Raw genomic sequence first — 22,465 nt, 5'->3', positions numbered from 1 at the left:
ACCCACAGGCATCCAGGAGCGTAGGCGTGTATACAAACATATAAACACGTGCACATATCTAAACACACATGTATTTCCTGCATGTTTCCACATAAATGCGTTAACGTTACCGCTGGCCCGTTATTTCCCCCGCCCTGTTTGAGTGGCCACGGGGGTCGTTTGAGCGGCCACTAGGGTCGCCCACTGGTTTTGCGGTCCTTTCACCCTCTGATATAGAAGCCAGCTTTCCCGCTTTCCCTACACGACTTCTGCAGCCCCGTGGGCGGGAAATGGCAGCTCGTCTGAAGCCAGGCCTGTCCTCCAGCAAAAGGATGCGGTCTGAAATGTGTATGGCCCAGGGGCGCCCAGGCTCGCGTTATACGGTCTTCGGGCACGGCCTGGCCCCCAGTAGCAATGGTGCCCACCCTGGCGTTTAAAAGTCCGTCGTGTAAGGCGGTTTTCCTTCTCGGGCCGTTTCTTTACTCCTGGTTTAACCCCTTCCACAAACAAGGAAGCAGGGCAGAGTCGGATACGTTAATTATCGGTAATTATTCAGAGTAGCCGCGCCAACAGGCAGCGATATTGGATTGTTTCAAGTTTCTGTGGGAGAGGATGGATGGAGTAAAACGACCGAATTCTTGCACAAATACAAATGTGTGTGTTTTTTTTTTTTTTTGTGCACGAAGCCGCGCATTTACTGGTCCACGTAGAAGAAATGCACGGCATCGACTTTCTGTGGGGGGCGAACGACCTGTGTTTTACGCCTCCCGGTAATTCCCGCCAATGTTTACCTCTGGGAAGCATCGGTTGTGGAACACATGATAAAGTCCGCTTTGTTTTAGCGTTTTCTTTTCTTCACGTACTCGTCGCTGTCCATTAAAAGGCGAAGGAAATTAGTTGCTATTTATTCTAACTCGGAAGGAGCGTAAATCCCAGATAAGGCCCAGGCAACAGAAACATCGTTTATTTAAAATATAAAGTGCACCGTATAGCAGACGTCTGGGCCGTTTCCTAAAATACCGCTTTCAAACGAAGGGTGGGAAATTCCTCGCGGTTGAAATACACGCGCCAATTTAGCGGAACTGGAGGGAGAAACGAATTTTTCGCATCGGCCGCGGGATAAAATTCGGGGATACAAAAGTACATGAGAAATTACGTCTATTTCCGACTGTAAAACATTACGCGTTGACAAGGGCCCGATTGCAGGGCTCCGCCGTGCGTCGACGTTTCGCCGGCTCTGGTGAGGGCTTCTTTTCGATGCTCCAGGCGACGTGCAGTTCGTTTTTAGGGGGGCACTGAAAAGGGAGGCGGTGCACAGGAACGATGACTGCGGGTCTCCCAGATTGAAATCAGTTGAAGAAAACAGAATGTGCTGACTCAGCTAATTCCCAAATCACAATACACTACAACATGCATCCGAGCAGAGAGTGTTCGCATATCCCCTCTCCCCCGACCTGTGCTCGCTTACCTCCCGTTATCTCTCGACACTACATGTATCCGAGCAGAGAGTGTTCGCATATCCCCTCTCCCCCGACCTGTGCTCGCTTACCTCCCGTTATCTCTCGACACTACATGTATCCGAGCAGAGAGTGTTCGCATATCCCCTCTCCCCCGACCTGTGCTCGCTTACCTCCCGTTATCTCTCGACACTACATGTATCCGAGCAGAGAGTGTTCGCATATCCCCTCTCCCCCGACCTGTGCTCGCTTACCTCCCGTTATCTCTCGACACTACATGTATCCGAGCAGAGAGTGTTCGCATATCCCCTCTCCCCCGACCTGTGCTCGCTTACCTCCCGTTATCTCTCGACACTACATGTATCGGAGCAGAGAGTGTTCGCATATCCCCTCTCCCCCGACCTGTGCTCGCTTACCTCCCGTTATCTCTCGACACTACATGTATCCGAGCAGAGAGTGTTCGCATATCCCCTCTGCCCCGCCCTGTGCTCGCTTACCTCCCGTTATCTCTCGACACTACATGTATCGGAGCAGAGAGTGTTCGCATATCCCCTCTCCCCCGACCTGTGCTCGCTTACCTCCCGTTATCTCTCTACACTACATGTATCCGAGCAGAGAGTGTTCGCATATCCCTTCTGCCCCGACCTGTGCTCGCTTACCTCCCGTTGTCTCTCGGCAGCATGGGAGTGACAGCGCCCTGACGCGGTGGCTTTTTGGCGCTAGTATTCGGAAGGGCTGCGCGCATTATCCGCTTCCTGCTTCGCTCCGCCTAAGGCCCGTGTTTGCTCTTCCCCGCACAGGTGGTGGCGCTGGGAGACGTCCCGGATGGAGCGGTGGTGACCGTGATGGCCGGCAACGACGAGAACTATTCGGCCGAGCTCAGGAACGCCTCGGCGGTGATGAAAAACCAGGTGGCCAGGTTTAACGACCTGAGGTTCGTGGGCAGGAGTGGGCGAGGTAGGTGGCGTGCGGGGGTCTGTGTGGGGGGCGGGGTGCCCTCTATGTACCGCAAGCTCACATCGCTTGCTGTGAATATGTGAAAATATGCACCCAATGCAATCCTTACTATGATGGGGCCACATCAGGTGTGTGCGCACGCGGCATAGTGGAGGAACGTGGGAGTATTGTAATGATTAATATGTGGGCGGGGGGGGAGCTCGCTTGTTCTGTGGGTACCTTACAGTGTATAGTACAATCATGCGTGGGCACTGGAATTCGTACAATGTTGACCTCTGTAAGAATTGTCAACTTAGATCACGTGATATATAGTTGCCATATAGGTGATATTGAAAGACTGTGAGGACATTGTTATCCTTCATATGGAAGCCACGGGAGGAGCATACGGCTTAGGGAACTTGTTCTGTAGATGCCTTGCAGTGGATATGGCAAGAATGCAATATGCAACTTAGATCACGTGATATATAGTTGCCATATAGGTGATATTGAAAGACTGTGAGGACATTGTTATCCTTCATATGGAAGCCACGGGAGGAGCATACGGCTTAGGGAACTTGTTCTGTAGATGCCTTGCAGTGGATATGGCAAGAATGCAATATGCAACTTAGATCACGTGATATATAGTTGCCATATAGGTGATATTGAAAGACTGTGAGGACATTGTTATCCTTCATATGGAGGCCACTGGAGGAGCATACGGCTTAGGGAACTTGCTCTGTAGATGCCTGAGAGTAAATATGGCAAGAATGCAATATGCAATTTAGGTCACGTGATATACAGTTTACCAAACCGGGTGTTGTTATTGTATTGCGTGTTGTAATCCGAGCCACGGAAAGAACACGGAGCTTCGGCTACCCACTGTGCATTTACCTTGTATAGTGAATTGCAAGAACGTGTGGGCACTGGAGCTCTGGGCTATGCTGGGCACTGCAGGGGGGCGCGACGGAGATCACGTGACATGTAGGATCCCGGTCGGATTATTGTAATGTGGGTATTGGGATCCTTAACACGAAGGCCCTGTAAAACCCAGCATCTTAAATCCCTCGCTCTGCATGTCTGTGGTTTATAATGTGGCAATAACTCGCTAGGAGGCCCTCCCATGAACAGGCCACAAGGATGACTCGGTGTGTGTGGAGGTCACGTGTGGGTGTATGGACGGCGTGGGCATGGGAGACTTTGCGGTGGGGGTGCGGGTTCTGAAATCACGGACACGCTAGATGGCTGCCTTTCTAGGTGCCTTGTGTGTATATGATGGTTGAGCCATTGCAAAAAGCGTGTTATTGTAAATCAGTCCCGGCATGTGTATTTCTCACTATAGCGCCCGCTGCCACTCATTGAGTCTATGGGGTTCGCACACCATGTAGGCACTATAGTGATGCTGTCTCCGTGCTCTAGATTGTCTATGATGTGCGGCGGGGAGCAATGTGCTACCATGCCTGCCCCCCCCCCCCCCTTTAGATTCCGATACATATATAAATGGGAGTGATATCGCTCCCGCCCCGGTGGCATTACCCGGACTCCCGCGCGGAGGCCTTGCGCACGGCCCTAAGCAGTGTGCGCTTCAACCCCTCTGCCTTAAGCCCACCCGTCAACCCCCGCGGGCTGCCCCAAGCCCCCGCTATCCGCGTGCGCCCGCACTACTGATGCCAACACACCCGATGTACCCGGTGCCCGACACGAGGCGCGGAAAGCTGGCATGCTTGAAAGATATGCGGTTCCCTTTGTACCAAAACGCATTAACACCTTGTTCACAAGTAGCAGATGAAGCGGCAAGCAACACACACTTGCAGTTAACTCCACGGTCCTCTGCTGTAAAACGTGAAATCGAGTTGTATTCATCGGGTCCGCCAGCTTCTAAGCGCTGTAATAACACGTGGCGGCACTATTACCTAATTAACCGCTAGTTCATTTGTCGGCTCCCGCCATGATGAAAGGCTGAGTCGGGACCCGAGTTCGTGACTGGAGCACGCACACGTACGTGAGAGACACGCGTGTGCCTGCTGTGCCACCTTACCCACGCTACATGCACCCTAAAACGAGGAGGTCGTGCTGTGTTGTTTTTCCGTTTGCTCGTTATCGTTTTCAAAGTAAGGCTATTTTTCCACTGTTGTAAATGCACGTCCAGAGCAGATGCCCTAGACCCGGGGCCTGCTCGGCGGTTCCCGGCAGATACCGACATGAGACCTCACCCGGCAGATTGGCCCGTTCCCGTCCACACGAGCGCCCGCAAACCGCCACCGTGTATTTATTGTTCCTTTTAATTAAAGTCAGCAGCGGCGGCGGGGCCCGTGTGCACGCGGGCAGGGCTTGCTGTTATTCTGGAGCTCGGAGACATTTCCTACCCCCCCCCCCTCACCCCCACCCCGCAGGCTCCCCGAGAAGCCCGCGCCTAACTGCTCGCAGGCCGACGGACGGAAAATGTTTTCATAGTTGAATTATGCCGGCCTTTCTGCAGTCAATTATCCCGCTGAACGCCCCCCCCCCCCCCTTCCGCCGCATACCCTAGAATCGCTCCATTCCGTGTATATGCCCGACTGGAATAACAGTTCAGTTACCCATTCACTTACCCCCTTTTAACTTTCTTTTCTGCCATTTTTAGACGATTTTACTGCTTTTTTTTAAACCGTTAAATGCACGGGGACCTCACAAACCTGATGCGCCCAAATCCCGCCTTACCACAATTCACCATCTGAATTTTGCAGCAAAAAAGGTGGCAAAAAGTGTTTTAAAAAGTCCTTGGAGGAAAGTGTAGTTCAGTAAAAGTGGGCTATGCTCGATATCACATCTTTTCGGCATTCTTGACACACACCACTCTAGCGGCAGCGGGTGAGAAAATAGCTGTGTGTGCAGTAAATAGTATCACTACCTGACGGGTGATACCGAGTTCCCAGCACTAGAATGAGTGTTTGCGATGGAGCCCCAGAAGCGCAGCTGCTCACTACCTCAGAGTAGCTGAATACTGTTGAGAAGGGCCAGTACTCTTCCATTAAACATAGTAGATTCCTGCTGAAAAGTGCTGGTACTGTGTGTAAAAATGAAAAAGAAAGGCAGGTACTCCGGGACCGGCGAGCACCTGTCCACTTAAAGGGGCTAGACGGGGTATATCCTTCCTCTGCGAACTAAAATGGAAGGCTGTGGGCTTGTTTTGTGAAGCGTAGGGACTTATCTGCAGAAAGGGCATCGATTAACGTTGCTGCAGAAATTCCAATTCTAAGTCGTGATTGCAATAAGCTCTGCTCTTAATATCCAGAGGTTTCTAAGCGCTGACGGACCTCTGCCTTTTCTTGCTTCCACTGATACTTTTTATTTTCACAGGAATTTTTTTATCAGTGGCGTAATTATTATTTTTTTCTTTCTTAGTTACGTATTTATAACGCGCTTAAATACCCAGAGGTTTCTAAGCGCGGACCCGGGGCTCGAACCTGTGTTGCTTCATGTCGTCTTGCTTGCAAGGCGAACACGTTGCCACTGAGCTACCATCCCGGGGCAACCTATGCAATACTGACCTGGAGGTGAACCCCAAGTGGTGGTTACTAGGTGGCGGTGCTATGGCATCTGTGACTTGGCTCAAATGGAATATTCCACGTTCATATTTCAGGTGAAAGGGTTTTTTGCAAGCCTTTTTAACCCACCACAACTTTACTGGAGTGTGTTACATAAATAGCATCTTGTAAATAATGCCCAGGTTCCTCTTGAGTTGGCCCCTAAAATAAAACTACACTCAGTGTAAGCGTTCTCGGGTGCTACTTTATCACCCTAGCTGCCCTTCTCTTCAGGCTCATGGTAACCTGGGGTATGTGCACGTCATCTCTGATGTCATATGTGACGTCGTGAGCTATTTTCGCAAGCAAGCCAGAATGGAAACTGTGGGTATTTTCATGTCGTATTTGACGTCATGAGACGTCTTTCGCAAGCAAGCCAGAATGGAAACTGTGGGTATTTTCATGTCGTATTTGACGTCATGAGACGTCTTTCGCAAGCAAGCCAGAATGGAAACTGTGGGGATTTGCATGTCATCTCTGATGTCATATTTGATGTCATGAGCTGTCTTTTTACAAGCAAGCCAGAATGGAAACTGCGGGTATGCACTTGTTGTATTTGACGTCATTAAGTGTCTTTTGCAAGTAATCCTGAATGGAAACTGGGGGTATTTGCTTGTCATCTCATGGGGAGGAAGGATAGCTCAGGGGCAGCGTGTTTGTCTTGCATGAATCCCAATCCCGCGCTTAGAAGCCACTTGTTGGTATTAAGTGCTTTATAAAAGAATAATTTCTGATGTTGCATGTGACATCATGAGCTGTCTTTTTGCAAGCAAGCCAGAATGGAAACTGTGGGTATGTGCATGTCATCTCTGATGTTGTATTTGACATCATGAGCTGTCTTTTGACAAGCAAGCCAGAATGGAAACTGTGGGTATGTGCATGTCATCTCTGATGTTGTATTTGACATCATGAGCTGTCTTTTTACAAGCAAGCCAGAATGGAAACTGCGGGTATGCACTTGTTGTATTTGACGTCATTAAGTGTCTTTTGCAAGTAATCCTGAATGGAAACTGTGGGTATTTGCTTGTCATCTCATGGGGAGGAAGGATAGCTCAGGGGCAGCGTGTTTGTCTTGCATGAATCCCAATCCCGCGCTTAGAAGCCACTTGTTGGTATTAAGTGCTTTATAAAAGAATAATTTCTGATGTTGCATGTGACATCATGAGCTGTCTTTTTGCAAGCAAGCCAGAATGGAAACTGTGGGTATGTGCATGTCATCTCTGATGTTGTATTTGACATCATGAGCTGTCTTTTGACAAGCAAGCCAGAATGGAAACTGTGGGTATGTGCATGTCATCTCTGATGTTGTATTTGACATCATGAGCTGTCTTTTTGCAAGCATGCCAGAATGGAAACTGTGGGTATGTGCATGTCATCTCTGATGTTGTATTTGACATCATGAGCTGTCTTTTGACAAGCAAGCCAGAATGGAAACTGTGGGTATGTGCATGTCATCTCTGATGTTGTATTTGACATAATGAGCTGTCTTTTTGCAAGCAAGCCAGAATGGAAACCGCCTTGTCAAACACCCCGTATTCATGACACAGGGCCACATGACAGCTATGGCATCCATAACAGGAATACTCCTCTCTTGCTGCTGATCAGGGCCTTGCCAAACCCCTTTTATGCATGACACGGGGCCACATGACAGCTATGGCATCCCTAACAGGACTACTCCTCTCTTGCTGCTGAACCCGGTCTTGCCAAACACCTTGTATACATGACACAGGGCCACAGGACAGCTATGGCATCCGTAACGGAACTAGTCCTCTGTTGCTGATGATCCTGGACTTGCAAGCACTTTGTATTCATGACACAGGGCTACATGAAAGCTATAGCATTCGTGACAGGACTAGTCCTCTGTTGCTGATGATCCCAGCCTTGCAAGCACTTTGTATTCATGACACAGGGCTACATGAAAGCTATAGCATTCGTGACAGGACTAGTCCTCTGTTGCTGATGATCCCAGCCTTGCAAGCACTTTGTATTCATGACACAGGGCTACATGAAAGCTATAGCATTCGTGACAGGACTAGTCCTCTGTTGCTGATGATCCCAGCCTTGCAAGCACTTTGTATTCATGACACAGGGCTACATGAAAGCTATAGCATTCGTGACAGGACTAGTCCTCTGTTGCTGATGATCCCGGACTTGCAAGCACTTTGTATTCATGACACAGGGCTACATGAAAGCTATAGCATTCGTGACAGGACTAGTCCTCTGTTGCTGATGATCCCGGACTTGCAAGCACTTTGTATTCATGACACAGGGCTACATGAAAGCTATAGCATTCGTGACAGGACTAGTCCTCTGTTGCTGATGATCCCAGCCTTGCAAGCACTTTGTATTCATGACACAGGGCTACATGAAAGCTATAGCATTCGTGACAGGACTAGTTCTCTGTTGCTGATGATCCCGGACTTGCAAACACTTTGTATTCATGACACAGGGCTACATGAAAGCTATAGCATTCGTGACAGGACTAGTCCTCTGTTGCTGATGATCCCGGACTTGCAAACACTTTGTATTCATGACACAGGGCTACATGAAAGCTATAGCATTCGGGACAGGACTAGTCCTCTGTTGCTGATGATCCTGGACTTGCAAACACTTCGTATTAGCATTTCCGACTTGAACAACCCGTAATTGATCAATTCAATATTTAGCGCATTGTATTCATTGGGGGCTTGGGGAGTCTTTTGCACCGAAAATGACATACATAGGAATCAGTACAGAAGATAGTGACAGTCCCAGTACCAGGTGCCTTGACAATAGATTGAGAGCAACGGGGAATGAGAAGCTGGTTGTTGAGGCGCATAGGCCATGTTGAGTGCATATTCAACTACAACCTTTTTCAAATATTGCAGTAATAATGCATTTGCAAAAGGGCACCTGCAAAAAAACCTTCCCATCAAACAAACATTAAGCAGCAAAACTTTGCACGTTGTTCTATTTTTCGAACTACTTACGGTGCACCGCTGCACGTCTACTGGTATCACCACAGTATGCACCATTGAACAGACCTTTTCCTCCCCTATACAAAGCACTGTTGAACACTAGGGAGCAACATGGCCTCCATCAATAGACATTCCAGGGACCCCAACTTATTCTATTGGTCAGCCTGAGCCTCCCAATATTGACAATATACCCACTGCTTGTATTGCCGAAAATACACAAATAAGGCATTAAAGAATATATTGTACAGTAGCTATAAGGATATTGCAAGTCACACAGAAGTTCTCTGATCATGTCAAGCTCATAGGCTGAGTTCCTTTATAAGGTCACAGTGCACTGAGGCAACTTGCACTAACCTTTTCATGTATAGTTCAGGGCACATTATTACCTATAATACACGCGTTGGAGTTTTTAGGAAAGGTCCCAATGATGAAGGGGGTTTCATGTTGTGCGCACCATATTTGTGCCTGGAAGGGCAGCAAAGCAAGCGCAAGGTTGCACTTTTATATATGTATCCACTGTAGTTAAATGTGAATGGGATATGTTACTTTAGTGTTACTTTGTGTTCAAGTTTTACATATTAGATTTCCAGGTGCGCAGAAAGACAAATGCCAAAATCACAAAATGAAATATAAAACACAATCCAGATTTAATATGCGAAGAAGTGCATTGAGGCTGGGCAAGTTTTATAATGCGCATGAAAGCAAGGGGACTGGCCATATAGCACCCACTGTGAAGAAACATGATAGTTATTAAACATAGATGCATACTGATAGACATACACAGGGAATTATAAATCTACATGTAGTGTGTTTTCTTATAAATGGATTAAACCTCGGCAGTGAGGTTTCGCGAGATGAATTGTGAATGAACTTTGAGGAACTAGTTTTGCAGAATTAATTTCAGAAGCCAGAGGAAGGGTAAATGAGTAACTATGACCTTCGCAGATGGTCACCTCAGCTAACAAACCAGCCAGGGTCTTTATGGCCTGGCAGTATCGCAGAAAGCAGATGTAATCTCTTCTAAGTGCAGGAGAGCTTTGAGAAGGAGTCCAGGCATTTGTTTTTTTACTAACAATATACGTAGAAGTCAGGACACCTGAGGCCCGGGTTGATCAATACTCTGTGTGTTTGGATTGTTTTCAGGATGTGTCGTGCGTACTGAAAGGGTAGTTGTTAGATTATCATTTTCCAATCACACCAAAGCAGGGATGGGTGAGATAGTTAACCAGAGTTAAAAGGAAACCTGTTTATTCTGCTCTCTCTCATGTCGTTTTAAGTATTTGTGCAAACCATGGGTAAATTACATTTAGGATTTAGAGGTTTCAGGCCAGCTGGGCCTTGTAATGAATTATGTTTGTATATGTATGTATAACTGTATGATGAGATCATGACCTACCATGGACAAAACCTAAAAAGAGGTGTGTTCTACTCATGATCTGATGATGGCAGTTAAGACATCCGTGTCCAATAAGAGTGGAGTAATTGGGAAAAGATTGGATTTCTTTGTGTAGGTTTTAACCAATCAGGTGTGGGGGTGGATTGTAATAAAATAAAGGGATTGTTTTAACCATTGCAAACATGTATATAATGTGTCAACATACGTGGTTTGGCGAGACTTGGGTTATGGACAGGGTCATCTAGGTCCTCCCCGGACAATTGTACAATAAACTTGCTTTACATACAAACGTGCACTCGTTCCTTAAGTGGGTGGCCTGCTTGGTCAAGGTGATTAGGGCCTCACCCATACACATGACCACAACATTGTCCTTTGTAATACCTTGCACCTTGACCCAGCGGATGCAAGATATCACCCACTTTTGGCTGTATACAATACATTAAAATTCTTTAGTTAAAATTAAACATGGCAATGTTTAGTGTGTAACGTTTTGCAAACAACCATTTTTTGCCGTTTAATATAAATCACTTTAAAAGGCAAATCTATGGTTTGAAATAAGTGGTAACAGTGAATAGATTCTTTCTTTTTTGTACTCAACCTCAGCAGTGCTTTAGCTTAAAACTGCAGCATTGCAGGTCTCCTTGTCATCTAATACGTATGAATTGTTGCAGACAGTTAATTCAGGCTAATGGAATCTGGAAAAATGAAGTCCACCATTTAAGGATTTCATTGGCAGTTGGTATTCTGTGAAGGAGCCTTTTACACTCTGTATTGGCTCTGGAAGCTGGCAAGCTGATGTCACATGCTATCTGTAATACATTAGTATTAGGGGATGTTCCCATTGAAAAACACTTTTGCAAATCAGGCCCCAAAACGTCCCCATCAGTCAGTTGCTTTGGAATATTGAACATTAGATTCATTATAAAGGGGCTCATTTTCTTGAAAGCCATGATTGCACAGAGAGGGCCAGCAATGCATGCACTTCATTCCGCTCTTTGCAATTTTTTGTAACATGCACTGTGAAGTGCAAAGAAGTGTGTGCCACATTTGAGACATTTCCTATGGATTCCTCGACAAGCACAGCACTGGTACAAAATTGCCTGCAGCATTGAAATAATCTGTAGAGCGGAGATGGTAAAATAGCTCAGCAGTTAAGTGCTCACAGCTGAAATGTGTGTGTGATCTGCTGCTCTCTGGTTCACCTCCTGGCGAAACCAGAACAGCCTCTCATCCTTCCAAGGTTGTTATTTAGCCGCAATTTTGGTTTAATGAAGATCATAGTATATAAAAGTGTCCTATGCAAAGCCCTTTGGAGCAATCACTATAGATTATTCTTATATAATCAGGCCCCTAGGCAGTGCAGGCACTTTCCAGGTTACTATCAGGGCAGCAAGCAGGCCTTTCCTCATTCCAGGCGTTTAACCTTTTTGGTGTATGGTACATTTTAAAGATGACCACGTGATGCTGAACTCTGGGCTTGGCCGTCAATGTACCATTTGTAAACCTGAGACCCCTTTGACCCTGAAGGTGTGGCTTTAGAGACTTCAGGAAGCATGTGACGATTATAATGTATATTTATAAAATATGTGTTTACCACAAAAAGTATTTTATTTGTTTCTGACCACATCCGTTTAATGTCATAAATGCAACACAAACACATTAACTATCAGCAGCTCTTCAAATTCACCCATATTAAAACAGTTTAACACTAGCTAGTGCAGTTTAAAAAAAAATTGAAAAGCTAAAAAAAACCTATGCAGGGTCTTGTGGACATAATACGTTTATTATCTCCTGTCTGATACTGCACTGGTCACATGGCTACCCTCTGAACTTGGGCACAGGTCGCTGCCCGTCCAGTTGCACACTTGCACTGCCTCCGGCATCCCCTGCACTGTGGTCTGTATCTGTAACCCTACAGTCACCATCCTGCACTTATTGACACCGGTTATCTGCACTTTTAACACTCGCACTTGCCTCCTGTTGGCTGCACTTCTTGTATTGAATACATGACCTGCACTTGCCCACCCTTTCCCCCAGCCCCCGGCACTTCGCCCCACCCCGCTCCCCTGTATTTGCGCGATCTCAATGTCACTAGGCCTAGTAAGATAGTTGTTTTTTGTCTCCCTTTGTTCCCCCTCCCTTGCCTCGTCGCGTCTTGAAGCGTGGTATAAATGCCATTTCATATCATAGCATATCAGTGTAACTCGATATTTTTGTCTGCTAGCTTTCAGGACTGCATAGGTCTCTTCATTATTTTCTGAGGAAGAAATCTTTGGTACAACGTCATTTCATCGCGGGATGGTTTTTCACTGGGTTTTTTACCACACATTTTTTTATGGAAAAAACCCATCGAATTTTTTGGGGGGGTTAGAAAATTATATATATATGGGATGTGGGTGTTTGGGAATAGATACAAAATGAAAGGGAATGGGGGGTTTGGGGGACCCCCCTGCCCCAAAATAATTTTAGAAAAATTTGATGGGATTCTTAGTTAAAAAATTTGCGGTCGAAAACCCTGCGAAAAAAAATCCTGCGATGAAAGGACATGGAACCAAATCTTTGTGGTCTTGAAAGCCAGCAGACACAAATATAGTGTTAGCCTAAGAAAGGTGTCATTTCTGCAAGTTCCTGTGTAATTCGTGGCTTTCTTTCCAAACAGAAACAATCTGCACTGCTTGTTTGGTTGCCGTGGTAATTCCACCTGTCTTTGATTCTAGCTAGGCACGGCAGATTTCATATTTCATAACACTATTTCATCTTTCTTGGCATATTGTACAGTAATGATGACCGTGAATCTGGGTGCATTTCCTCACTGCTATGTGTCTTGAATTTGGGTGCAGTTACTCACTTCGGTGCCCGGGCTTTGGTCTAGGCCAAACTTTCCACATTTAGCCTAGCTGTGCCAAGCAGTTCGTTTTGGCTTCATCCTCACTGTCTTAGGTAGCCTTATTTTTTGCATTGCATTCGGGCGGATTGTGTCAGGCGACCATACAGTGCCCTTAAACAGCTTGTGTCAGATGACCTCTTCCGCTTTGGGTTAGCCGTGTCGAATGGCCATACACTGCTTTTAGGCTAAGTGTGCCTGGCGACCTTATCACGCCGTTAGCCTAATTTGTGCCAGGTAGACACCTTCTACATGTATCGATTCTGTAGACAGCAATATTCAGCTCTAAGCCAATAGTGTTTAGTGCCCATACACTGCCTTAGGATAAGTGTGTCAGCTGACTACATCCCATAGTTAGCGACTATACTTTCTGCGCAGCAACCAATAGTCAGTCTCCAAGTCCAAACCTCCCTGCCCACAGCCACCCCTAAATCACCCGCAAATTAATAGGAACTGAACAGGACTATGCCCCACTTCCAGCCTCAAAGCCCTTCCACCCTAATTAGTCTCAGTTGTCAAGAAGCAAACCAACCAAAGAGGACTCTGACTTCAGTAATTCAACCCACAACTCAAAACACCACGCCATGCCTCGCCACAAGATAGACAAAGAAGCTAGAATGGGAAATGGAAACAGAAAGGAATCGTTGACCGCACAGGAAGGAGTCCAACATCAAAATTTCACAACACCAAAAAATCAGGTGAAACTAAAGCCGAAAAGACTAAGGACACTGACAAAGAAAAGAGCTAACACGGACTACATCTCTTGCTACCGCTCCACATACGACTCCTTTGCAAAAGATAACAGACATTCAACAACACACCCACATGGAAGAACCAAAATAAATGTTGACTCCATCGGGACGCCAAGCCCAACATTCCAAAAACCAAACCACCCAACCCAGAGAACACCATGGAAAATACATCAACCAAAATCAGTGACAAACTGGACTCCATTACCTTCAACACATCCTACATTACCAAAGACTGGAGCAAAGGACGAACGCTAACACAACTCACCAACCGGAACGAACTGAAACCAAACAATCCTGCCATCAGCCACACCAGACAACTTCAAATAAATACACACCAACAAAGACAACCAAAGAGGAGTTGGAAATGCAATGATACACAAAGAGCACATCCGAGCCCCGCCATTCCCTTCAACCGAAATCAAAGACTGCAAATCCCTCCTCATCAACAGCCAACTTAGTGTTCCTCCTGGAATACAGACCGCCATCCCACAATCTGAATTCGCAATGACAATCTAATCTTATTGGGATACTTCAACATTTAGTTTGAAAAAGAAACCGAAACCTCAGCAAACTCACTCTGTGCACTCCTGGAAACAGTCCACTTCAAGCAAATAGTAAATGGTTCCTCCCACAATGCCGGACACGCATTGGACGCAATAGTCTGCAGAGAAGGACTCTGTACATCCGTGCCACCTACACCGATGGTATGGAGTGACCATTACCTGATAGCATTCTACATCAAAGTCCAAACCTGCATACTAGCCGGAAAGCCAATACTATACGCCACCAGGAAAAGAAACTGGAAGAGTCTAGACCTGGAGTCTTTAACAGATCTGCTAGAATCAACCCAACCTAGCACCACAGAGCCAAACAAAATGGCCTCAGACCTTGCAGAAAAGACACTGAGCACCTGGATCAATCAAAGCCCTAAACTGCCTAGCACCAGCAAAGTGTTTCAAAGCCACACCAAAAAACTCTCTGCAAAATGGTTCACAGAAGAGCTGAAAGAACTCAAAAAAATCAACCGCTAAATGGAACAAATATGGGGAGAACACTACAATCGACAGGACAAAATAAAATACCAAAGAAAACTCAGATTATACAAATCAACAGTAATTAAAACACACACAAATACTAGACTACAAGAATTGAATCAGCAACCAATGAACTTGTCACTAAAGACATGAATTCTGCCTAACTCCTTAAAATCAGCATATATCAAACCTGTAATAAAAAAAGAATCAGAAAGTGCAAGAGATCCCAGCAACTACAGACCTGTCTTCAATTTACCCTTCCTGGTGAAGATCTTGGAGAACCATGTATAACCCTACTTAAATATGTGGCAACAAACGGAATACTTGACCACTCACAAGTTGGCTTCAGACCAATGAGAGGAATGGAATCAGCTCTCCTATCGATATGGGATGACCTGAAAATAAATGCAGACATTGGCACCCAATATGCCCTCATACTACTGGACATATCTGCAGCATTCGAAACAATTAGCCACGCAACACTAATCAAAAGACTTCTGGAATGTGGAATACAAGAATCCTCCCTAAGGTGGCTAACCGTCTTCCTCACAAATCTAACCAAAAGAATCTACTTACCACCTTTCACCTCAAACCCATAAAACATCTCCTGCGGAGTTCAACCGGGATCCAGCCTATCGCTGCTACTGTTCAACATCTACATGTCCCCCCTGATGAAAATCATTCAAGCACACGGACTGACCGCCTAGGCCAATACAGATGACACACAACTGATTGTGTAGAAGATCACGACCAAGGGTCCAAACAACAGCCTCAACAACTGTCTCACAGACATCTACAATTGGATGACAATGAACAACCTCCAACTGTACCCGTCCAAAACGGAAATAATGGTCTCACCCCCAGAAAGCAACGCAACCAACCCACAACTGGACTGGCTGACAGGCATGGGGACACAACCAGAAATGTCTGACATAGTAAAGAACCTAAGAATACTCAGGGACAACGGACTATCCCTGGAACTGCAAGTCAATGCAATCACTAAAACGTTTTTCTATGTCCTCAGACTCCTCGGGGGTTGCTCCCATACCTCTCTTTTCCACACAGAACTCTTACAATCATATCCCTGATATTTACAAGAATTGACTATGCAAACAGTCTCTACCTAGGAATGCCAGATAGACTCACCAAAAATCTCCAAGGGGCCCAAAACACTGCAGCCAAGATACTCCTGAGATTAAACAGAAGAGACCACATCACTCCAGCTTTGAGAAGCCTATTTTGGTTACCGGTAAAAAATGCATCAAATTTAAATCCTTCAGCATTGCCCATAAATCCTTATACAGACAAGGAGCCAAATTCCTCCAAGCCAAGATCAGCCGCTACCAGCCAAGAAGGAACCTAAGATCAAGCGACGATCTACAAATAGAGACAAATCAATATGAAAAGAGGAAACCTGGAGGAACAGCTTTAGATTAGTTTAGTTTATTCACTTATATTGCGCGCCGGACCCGAGGGTAAGAGGGCGCAGGAGCAAACAAGATTATTCTCAGCTTAGTTACAGTGCTGTATAGTAGTTACAGTGAGAACATAGGTTGGAACAGTTACAATAGAGGCAGTGATATACAATTTAAAAATATACATATATACATAGTTTACAGTGGCATTGTAAGTTAGGCAGTCAATTAACATTCATTGTGTTTTATCCACTGGATGTAGTTATGTCTAAAGTGGGTGTAGGATTGAGGAGTCCTTAAGGAAGGCAGAATGGAGTTCCAATGTTGGGCTGCTTTTACCTGAAAGCTGTTGCCGCCCGTTTTGGTTCGTTTGAACCTGGGAACTGTGAGCAGATTTGCATTTGAGGTTCTGGTGGGTCTGTTAGGGGTATATCTATTTATTCTGTCGACTAGGTAGCGAGGGGCAGCATTGTTGAGGCATTTATGAGTTAGAGAGGCTACTTTTAGCAGGATTTTGTCTCTTATTGTGAGCCGGTTATGAGCTCTCCTGATATTGGAAATATGTTCTCTCTTAGGGATGCTGAGCGCTGTTCTGAGAGCCTTGTTTTGCAACATCTGGATTTTGTTGGTAACCTGTTTGTTGGCTCCTACGTAAAGGGCGTTGCAGTAGTCCAATTTTGATAATACAAGGGCTCTGGCTAGAGTGATGCAGCTCTGTGAGAATAGGAAGGGTTTGGCTGCTCTTATTCGCTTACATGTGTATGTCTTGGAAGATACCATGGAGCTGACCTGTTTGTGGAAGGAGAGGGAGGAGTCAATGTATATTCCTAATGTTTTCACTTCTTTGGCTACCATGATCGGGATCCCGTCAATGATAAAGCTGGTGTGTTTGTGATCCAAAATGGTGACTTTAGGGGTGGAGCCGAGGATGATGAGTTCGGTCTTATCATCATTCAGGCATAGACTATGAGAGGCCATCCATGCCTGGATGATGAGGTACACCCTGTTCACCAAGGCCAAATCATGGTTGTAATCTCCCGTCAACGGGATGAGGATCTGGGTATCATCGGCATAGTTAGTGTAGGTGATACCCAGGCCATCAAGATCATCAAACAGGGGCTCTGTGAACACGTTGTACAGTGTGGGGGAGAAAGAAGATCCCTGAGGGACTCCGCAAGTGATTGGGATGGGGTCGGCGGCGGCTGAGGTGGAGAAGACACGCAGAGATCTGTTACTTAGGAATGACTCGATCCAACCGATGGCTTTGTGGGAGAAGTGGGCAGCTGAGTCCAAGTGGTTGCATAGAATTTTGTGATCTACTAGATCGAATGCTGCCGAGAGGTCTAAGAGGAGCAGTAGAGCAGTTTTCCCATTATCTCTCAGGGTGTCAATTTGATCCTTCAGATCAATAAGGGCCGTTTCTGTCCCATGTTGGGGTCTAAAGCCTGATTGCCGGATACCCAGGAGATGATTTTGTTCAAGGTATTTTTGTATTTGTTGGTAAGCTGTCTTGTCTAATATTTTGAGCAAGAAAGGCATGGTGGTAATAGGCCTGTAGTTGGTGGGTATAGAAGGGTCAAGAGAAGGTTTTTTGAGAAGAGGGAGGACCCCGGACTCTTTAAGGTTGCTGGGGATGGTGCTTGAGGAAAAGGAGGCGTTAATGAGTTTGGAAATGAATGGTGAGAGGTCTCTTGCCGCATCTTTAATGATTTGTGATTTGTCACCCTTGCAGTTTGATGGTTTAAGGCTGAGAATTATTTTTTCCACTTCTAGGGTGGAGACTTTGGAAAAGCTGAAACGGGTAAGTGGGTTGGACATAGGGTGTGGGCAACGGGGCAGTGTTAGAGGGGTTCGTCAATTTAGTTATGGATTCTTTCTTTTTGTTAATTTTAATTTGAAGGCCTGCTACTTTGTTAGACAGGCCATTTTGGACACTGGTGCACCATTGGTTGTCTTTTACGCATGTGTCTGGGATTAAAACAGGTGTTTCCAATTCTTTAATGATAGTGAATAATTCTTTGGTGCTAGAATTAGCTTGCGTTATTCTCTGGTTGTAGGACTCTTGTTTGGCGGCTATGATTTCTTTTTTGTAGGTGGATGTTATTTTATTGAGAATCAACTTGTTATTGTCTGTGGAAGATTGTCTCCAGGCTTGTTCTTTTTTTCGTTTCTCAAATCTAAGGGCTTTAAGGTGAGAGGGGAACCAGGAGTTCAGGTGTTTTTTCGGCTTGCATTTTCTAAGTTTTAGCGGTGCAATAGAGCCAAGGGCTGAGCTCATGATTTTGTTGTAATCTTCTACAAGTTCATGAGGGGTGGAGTTAGCTGGGAGTTGGTTTAGAGTCAGTAAGATGAGTGGGATTAGTTTTTCCACTGTGATATTTTTCTTACTTCTCGTAGGGATGGCTGAGGCTAGCACATTATTGGTGATGGGGCTTGAGGGTTCGAGGGCAAAGGAAAGGAGATGGTGGTCAGACCATGGTTGAGGGGAGTTAGCTGAAATGGAGGCCACACAGTTGTGGTCTGCTACCCAGTCGAGGGTTCTCCCTTTATTGTGGGTAGGGGTGAACACTCTTTGGGTAAAGCCTAGTTCTGACAGTGTATTGTTGATGAGGGTGGCCTGGGAGTCTTTGGGGTCTTTTAGGCCTAAGTTGAAGTCCCCTAGGAGGAGGCACTGGGAGGAGATTTTTAGGTTATTGGTAAGGATAGTAGTGAGGTCTTCCTCGAAAGACCTAGGGGTCCAGGAGGTCTGTAGAATAAGTGAATGGATATGGTTTGGGAATTGGCAGTGGGCAGCTTAGCTGTAAGTGATTCACAGGATGGGAGGTGGTTTGAGGAGTCAAGTCTAATGTTGAGGTGTGTTTTGGCAATTATGGCCAGGCCACCACCTCTAGATTCTGTTCTATCCGCTCGGAGGATGGTGTAGTCGTCAGGAATGGCTAGCGAAAGGGCTGGGCCTGCGGCTGCATGGAGCCAGGACTCGGTAATGGCTATGAAGTCTAGATCCTCTGCTAGAATGAGATCTGCTAAGTCTGTGGCATGGGATACTATAGAGCGCGCATTGATTAGGGCGCCTCTTATGGGCGAGACAGTACTTTTGGTGTGAGTAAGATTAGAGTCTGTGTTATGCACCTTATGCTTGGACGAGGTGTTAGTTGGGTTATGCTTGGGTCTTTCCAAAGGGAGGTTGGTGAGAGTGGTCGTATGCATCGTTGGGGAGCGGTTAGTCAGTATAGACTGGGTGGCGTCTCTGGCTCGAGGCTCATATAATTTGGGTAGTCTGGCGCGTACTCTGGTATTTCTCGCAGGGAGGCTACCTGGTTTGGAGGAGTAGGGCAGAGTGTTTACGAAGTGAGGCATACTGGAACGTGTTGGAATAGTGCCTATGGGGGCCACGCTAGGGGTAAAACCTAGAACAGTGGAAGAATTGATAAGGGAGAGAATGACTCTCAGCAGTACTGAGTAGATGCCTGGTAGGTACATTTTGGTGGTTGTAAGTGGGGTGTGGAGGTCAGGTGGCGAAGCTGAACTAGGATGAGTATGCAGCAATCAGAGACTAGATACCGCATAGATAGCTAAATACAACAATCAAGATAAAATATCTAAATACAGAGTAGTGGCAGGCAGGCTAAATGCAACTTTCAATGGCAGGCTAAAATGCAACTTTCAATGGCAGGCTAAATGCAACTATCAAAAATACAGTGTAGTGGCAGGCAGGCTAGATGCAACTTTCAATGGCAGGCTAAATGCAACTTTCCATGGCAGGCTAAATGCAACTTTCAATGGCAGGCTAAATGCCTCTATCAAAAATACAGTGTAGTGGCAGGCAGGCTAAATGCAACTTTCAAAGGCGGTGCACATTTAAATAGCTAAATGCAGCTATCAAGTGTTGAATAGTAGCATGTAAATGCATATGCATGTGCGGCTGTGGGGCCATACAGTGAGTGTATCTGACAAAGGGTGATGCAGCAGGTGGCTGGGTTTAGATAATATACAGCATAACTTGGGAGCAGTTATCAAGTGTTGTTGCCAATGGGCCAACTGGTATCACAGTTACATGTAGCAGGTAATCAGTGTGCACATGTAAGTTACCTCAATGTGATGGAGTACGGGGACGGAGCACCAATGAAGTATGGTGTGCTGTGAGGGTTAGGTCCAGTGGATAGTCTGGGTAGGTTCAGGAGCCAAAGGGACATGATAAGTGGGCAGTAAACAGGACTAATGGTGGTCGGGCTTAATGTCCCGGTGCAGCCTGCAGCTCGGTCAGCACCTGAGCCTTTTCACAATGCCTTCTCACTGTAGCCGGCTCACGCCTACCCGGTTCCCTGATTGGCCTCTTAGCAGCAGAGGGAGCCAATCAGGGCTGGTAGATACGAACTCAGAGGGGTGGAGGAGGTACAGGCACTCGAGGCGGCCATCTTGGAATGGCAAAGAGCCTTGTGTAACAAACAATGGCCAAATGGCATCCAATGCTTGTAAATAAAGGCAGTACCCTTCTGTGGCTTAGGAGCTGGATGAAGGCTTGCAGGTTTCACGTCGCAGATGTTGAAAAATATATTCCGCAATTTTCGGAGATTTTTAAGCACGCTCGCGCTGGGTTGGGAGCGATTCGGGGAGAAGGTCCTCACTTCCCTGCATGTGTCGGCAGGTGGGGGTGCAGGGGATGATCCTGTGTGTGGCCCAGAGCTCCTGCTCCTGGGAGGACGAGCTGCAACTGGGGCTCAGTCAGCACCTGAGCCTTTTCACAACGCCTTCTCACAGCTGCCGGCTCACGTCTACCCGGTTCCCTGATTGGCCTCTTAGCAGCAGAGGGAGCCAATCAGGGCTGGTAGATACGAACTCAGAGGGGTGGAGGAGGTACAGGCACTCGAGGCGGCCATCTTGGAATGGCAAAGAGCCTCGTGTAACAAACAATGGCCAAATGGCATCCAATGCTTGTAAATAAAGGCAGTACCCTTCTGTGGTTTAGGAGCTGGATGAAGGCTTGCAGGTTTCACGTCGCAGATGTTGAAAAATATATTCCGCAATTTTCGGAGATTTTCAAGCACGCTTGCGCTGGGCTGGGAGCGAGTGGGGGAGAAGGTCCTCACTTCCCTGCATGTGTCGGCAGGTGGGGGTGCAGGGGATGATCCTGTGTGTGGCCCAGAGCTCCTGCTCCTGGGAGGACGAGCTGCAACTGGGGCTCAGTCAGCACCTGAGCCTTTTCACAACGCCTTCTCACAGCTGCCGGCTCACGTCTACCCGGTTCCCTGATTGGCCTCTTAGCAGCAGAGGGAGCCAATCAGAGCTGGTAGATATGAACTCAGAGGGGTGGAGGAGGTACAGGCACTCAAGGCGGCCATCTTGGAATCGCAAAGAGCCTCGTATAACAAACAATGGCCAAATGGCATCCAATGCTTGTAAATAAAGGCAGCACCCTACTGTGGCTAGGGGCTGGATAAAGGCTTGCAGGTTTCGCGTCGCGGATATTGAAAAATATATTCCGCAATTTTCAGCGATTTTCAAGCATGCTCGTACTGGGCTGGCAGCGAGTGGGGCAGAAGGTCCTCACTTCCCTGCATGTGTAGGCAGGTGGGGGTGCAGGGGATGATGCTGTGTGTGGCCCAGAGCTCCTGCTCTGGGGAGGACGAGCTGCAACTTAGACATTCTCATGCCTAATTTCCAACCTATGGAACACCATGCCCAAAGAAATTAGAACCACAGAAGACCACCTCACCTTCAGGAAAACATGGTTATTCAACGTCCATTGACAAGTGCAAAGAGACGATCAGCAGTAAAAGATTGTGGATCAAAAGAAACACACTAAGGGACATGGTCACAGATAACAGTGGCAAAATCAAGAGGACAGACAATACACTACCTTACACCTACCCCACCCATGCACCACAGCCAGAGAGAGAGCGGCAAAGCATAGCACGCCCCAACAGGAGACTCATTCAGGGAAAAACACCCCACGTGCAAAGTTACACATTCAGGAAAGCCGAACCATTTAACGCATTAAATTGAAGCATTAGAATAACTGTCTCACCTAGACTCCAAAGATAGCTCAGTCGTGCACCACATCCTCAATTTATTGAAACCAGCCCTTCGGCCAT

General features: G+C 46.6%; 1 protein-coding gene across 1 annotated transcript in view; it reads left to right on the top strand.

The window, feature by feature from the left end:
• RUNX3 (RUNX family transcription factor 3) overlaps positions 1-22,465 on the top strand; it is a 507,951-nt gene that overhangs the window by 279,130 nt on the left and 206,356 nt on the right. The window contains exon 5 of the mRNA XM_069622724.1: positions 2,237-2,393. Within this exon, the coding sequence (XP_069478825.1) occupies positions 2,237-2,393 (157 nt within the window). The remainder of the gene's footprint in view (positions 1-2,236; positions 2,394-22,465) is intronic.

This window comes from Ambystoma mexicanum, chromosome 11, assembly GCF_040938575.1.
Source record: "Ambystoma mexicanum isolate Mex_15411 chromosome 11, UKY_AmexF1_1, whole genome shotgun sequence".
In the NCBI taxonomy this organism is placed as follows: Eukaryota; Metazoa; Chordata; class Amphibia; order Caudata; family Ambystomatidae; genus Ambystoma; species Ambystoma mexicanum.
This window is presented reverse-complemented; position numbering and strand designations above follow the sequence as displayed.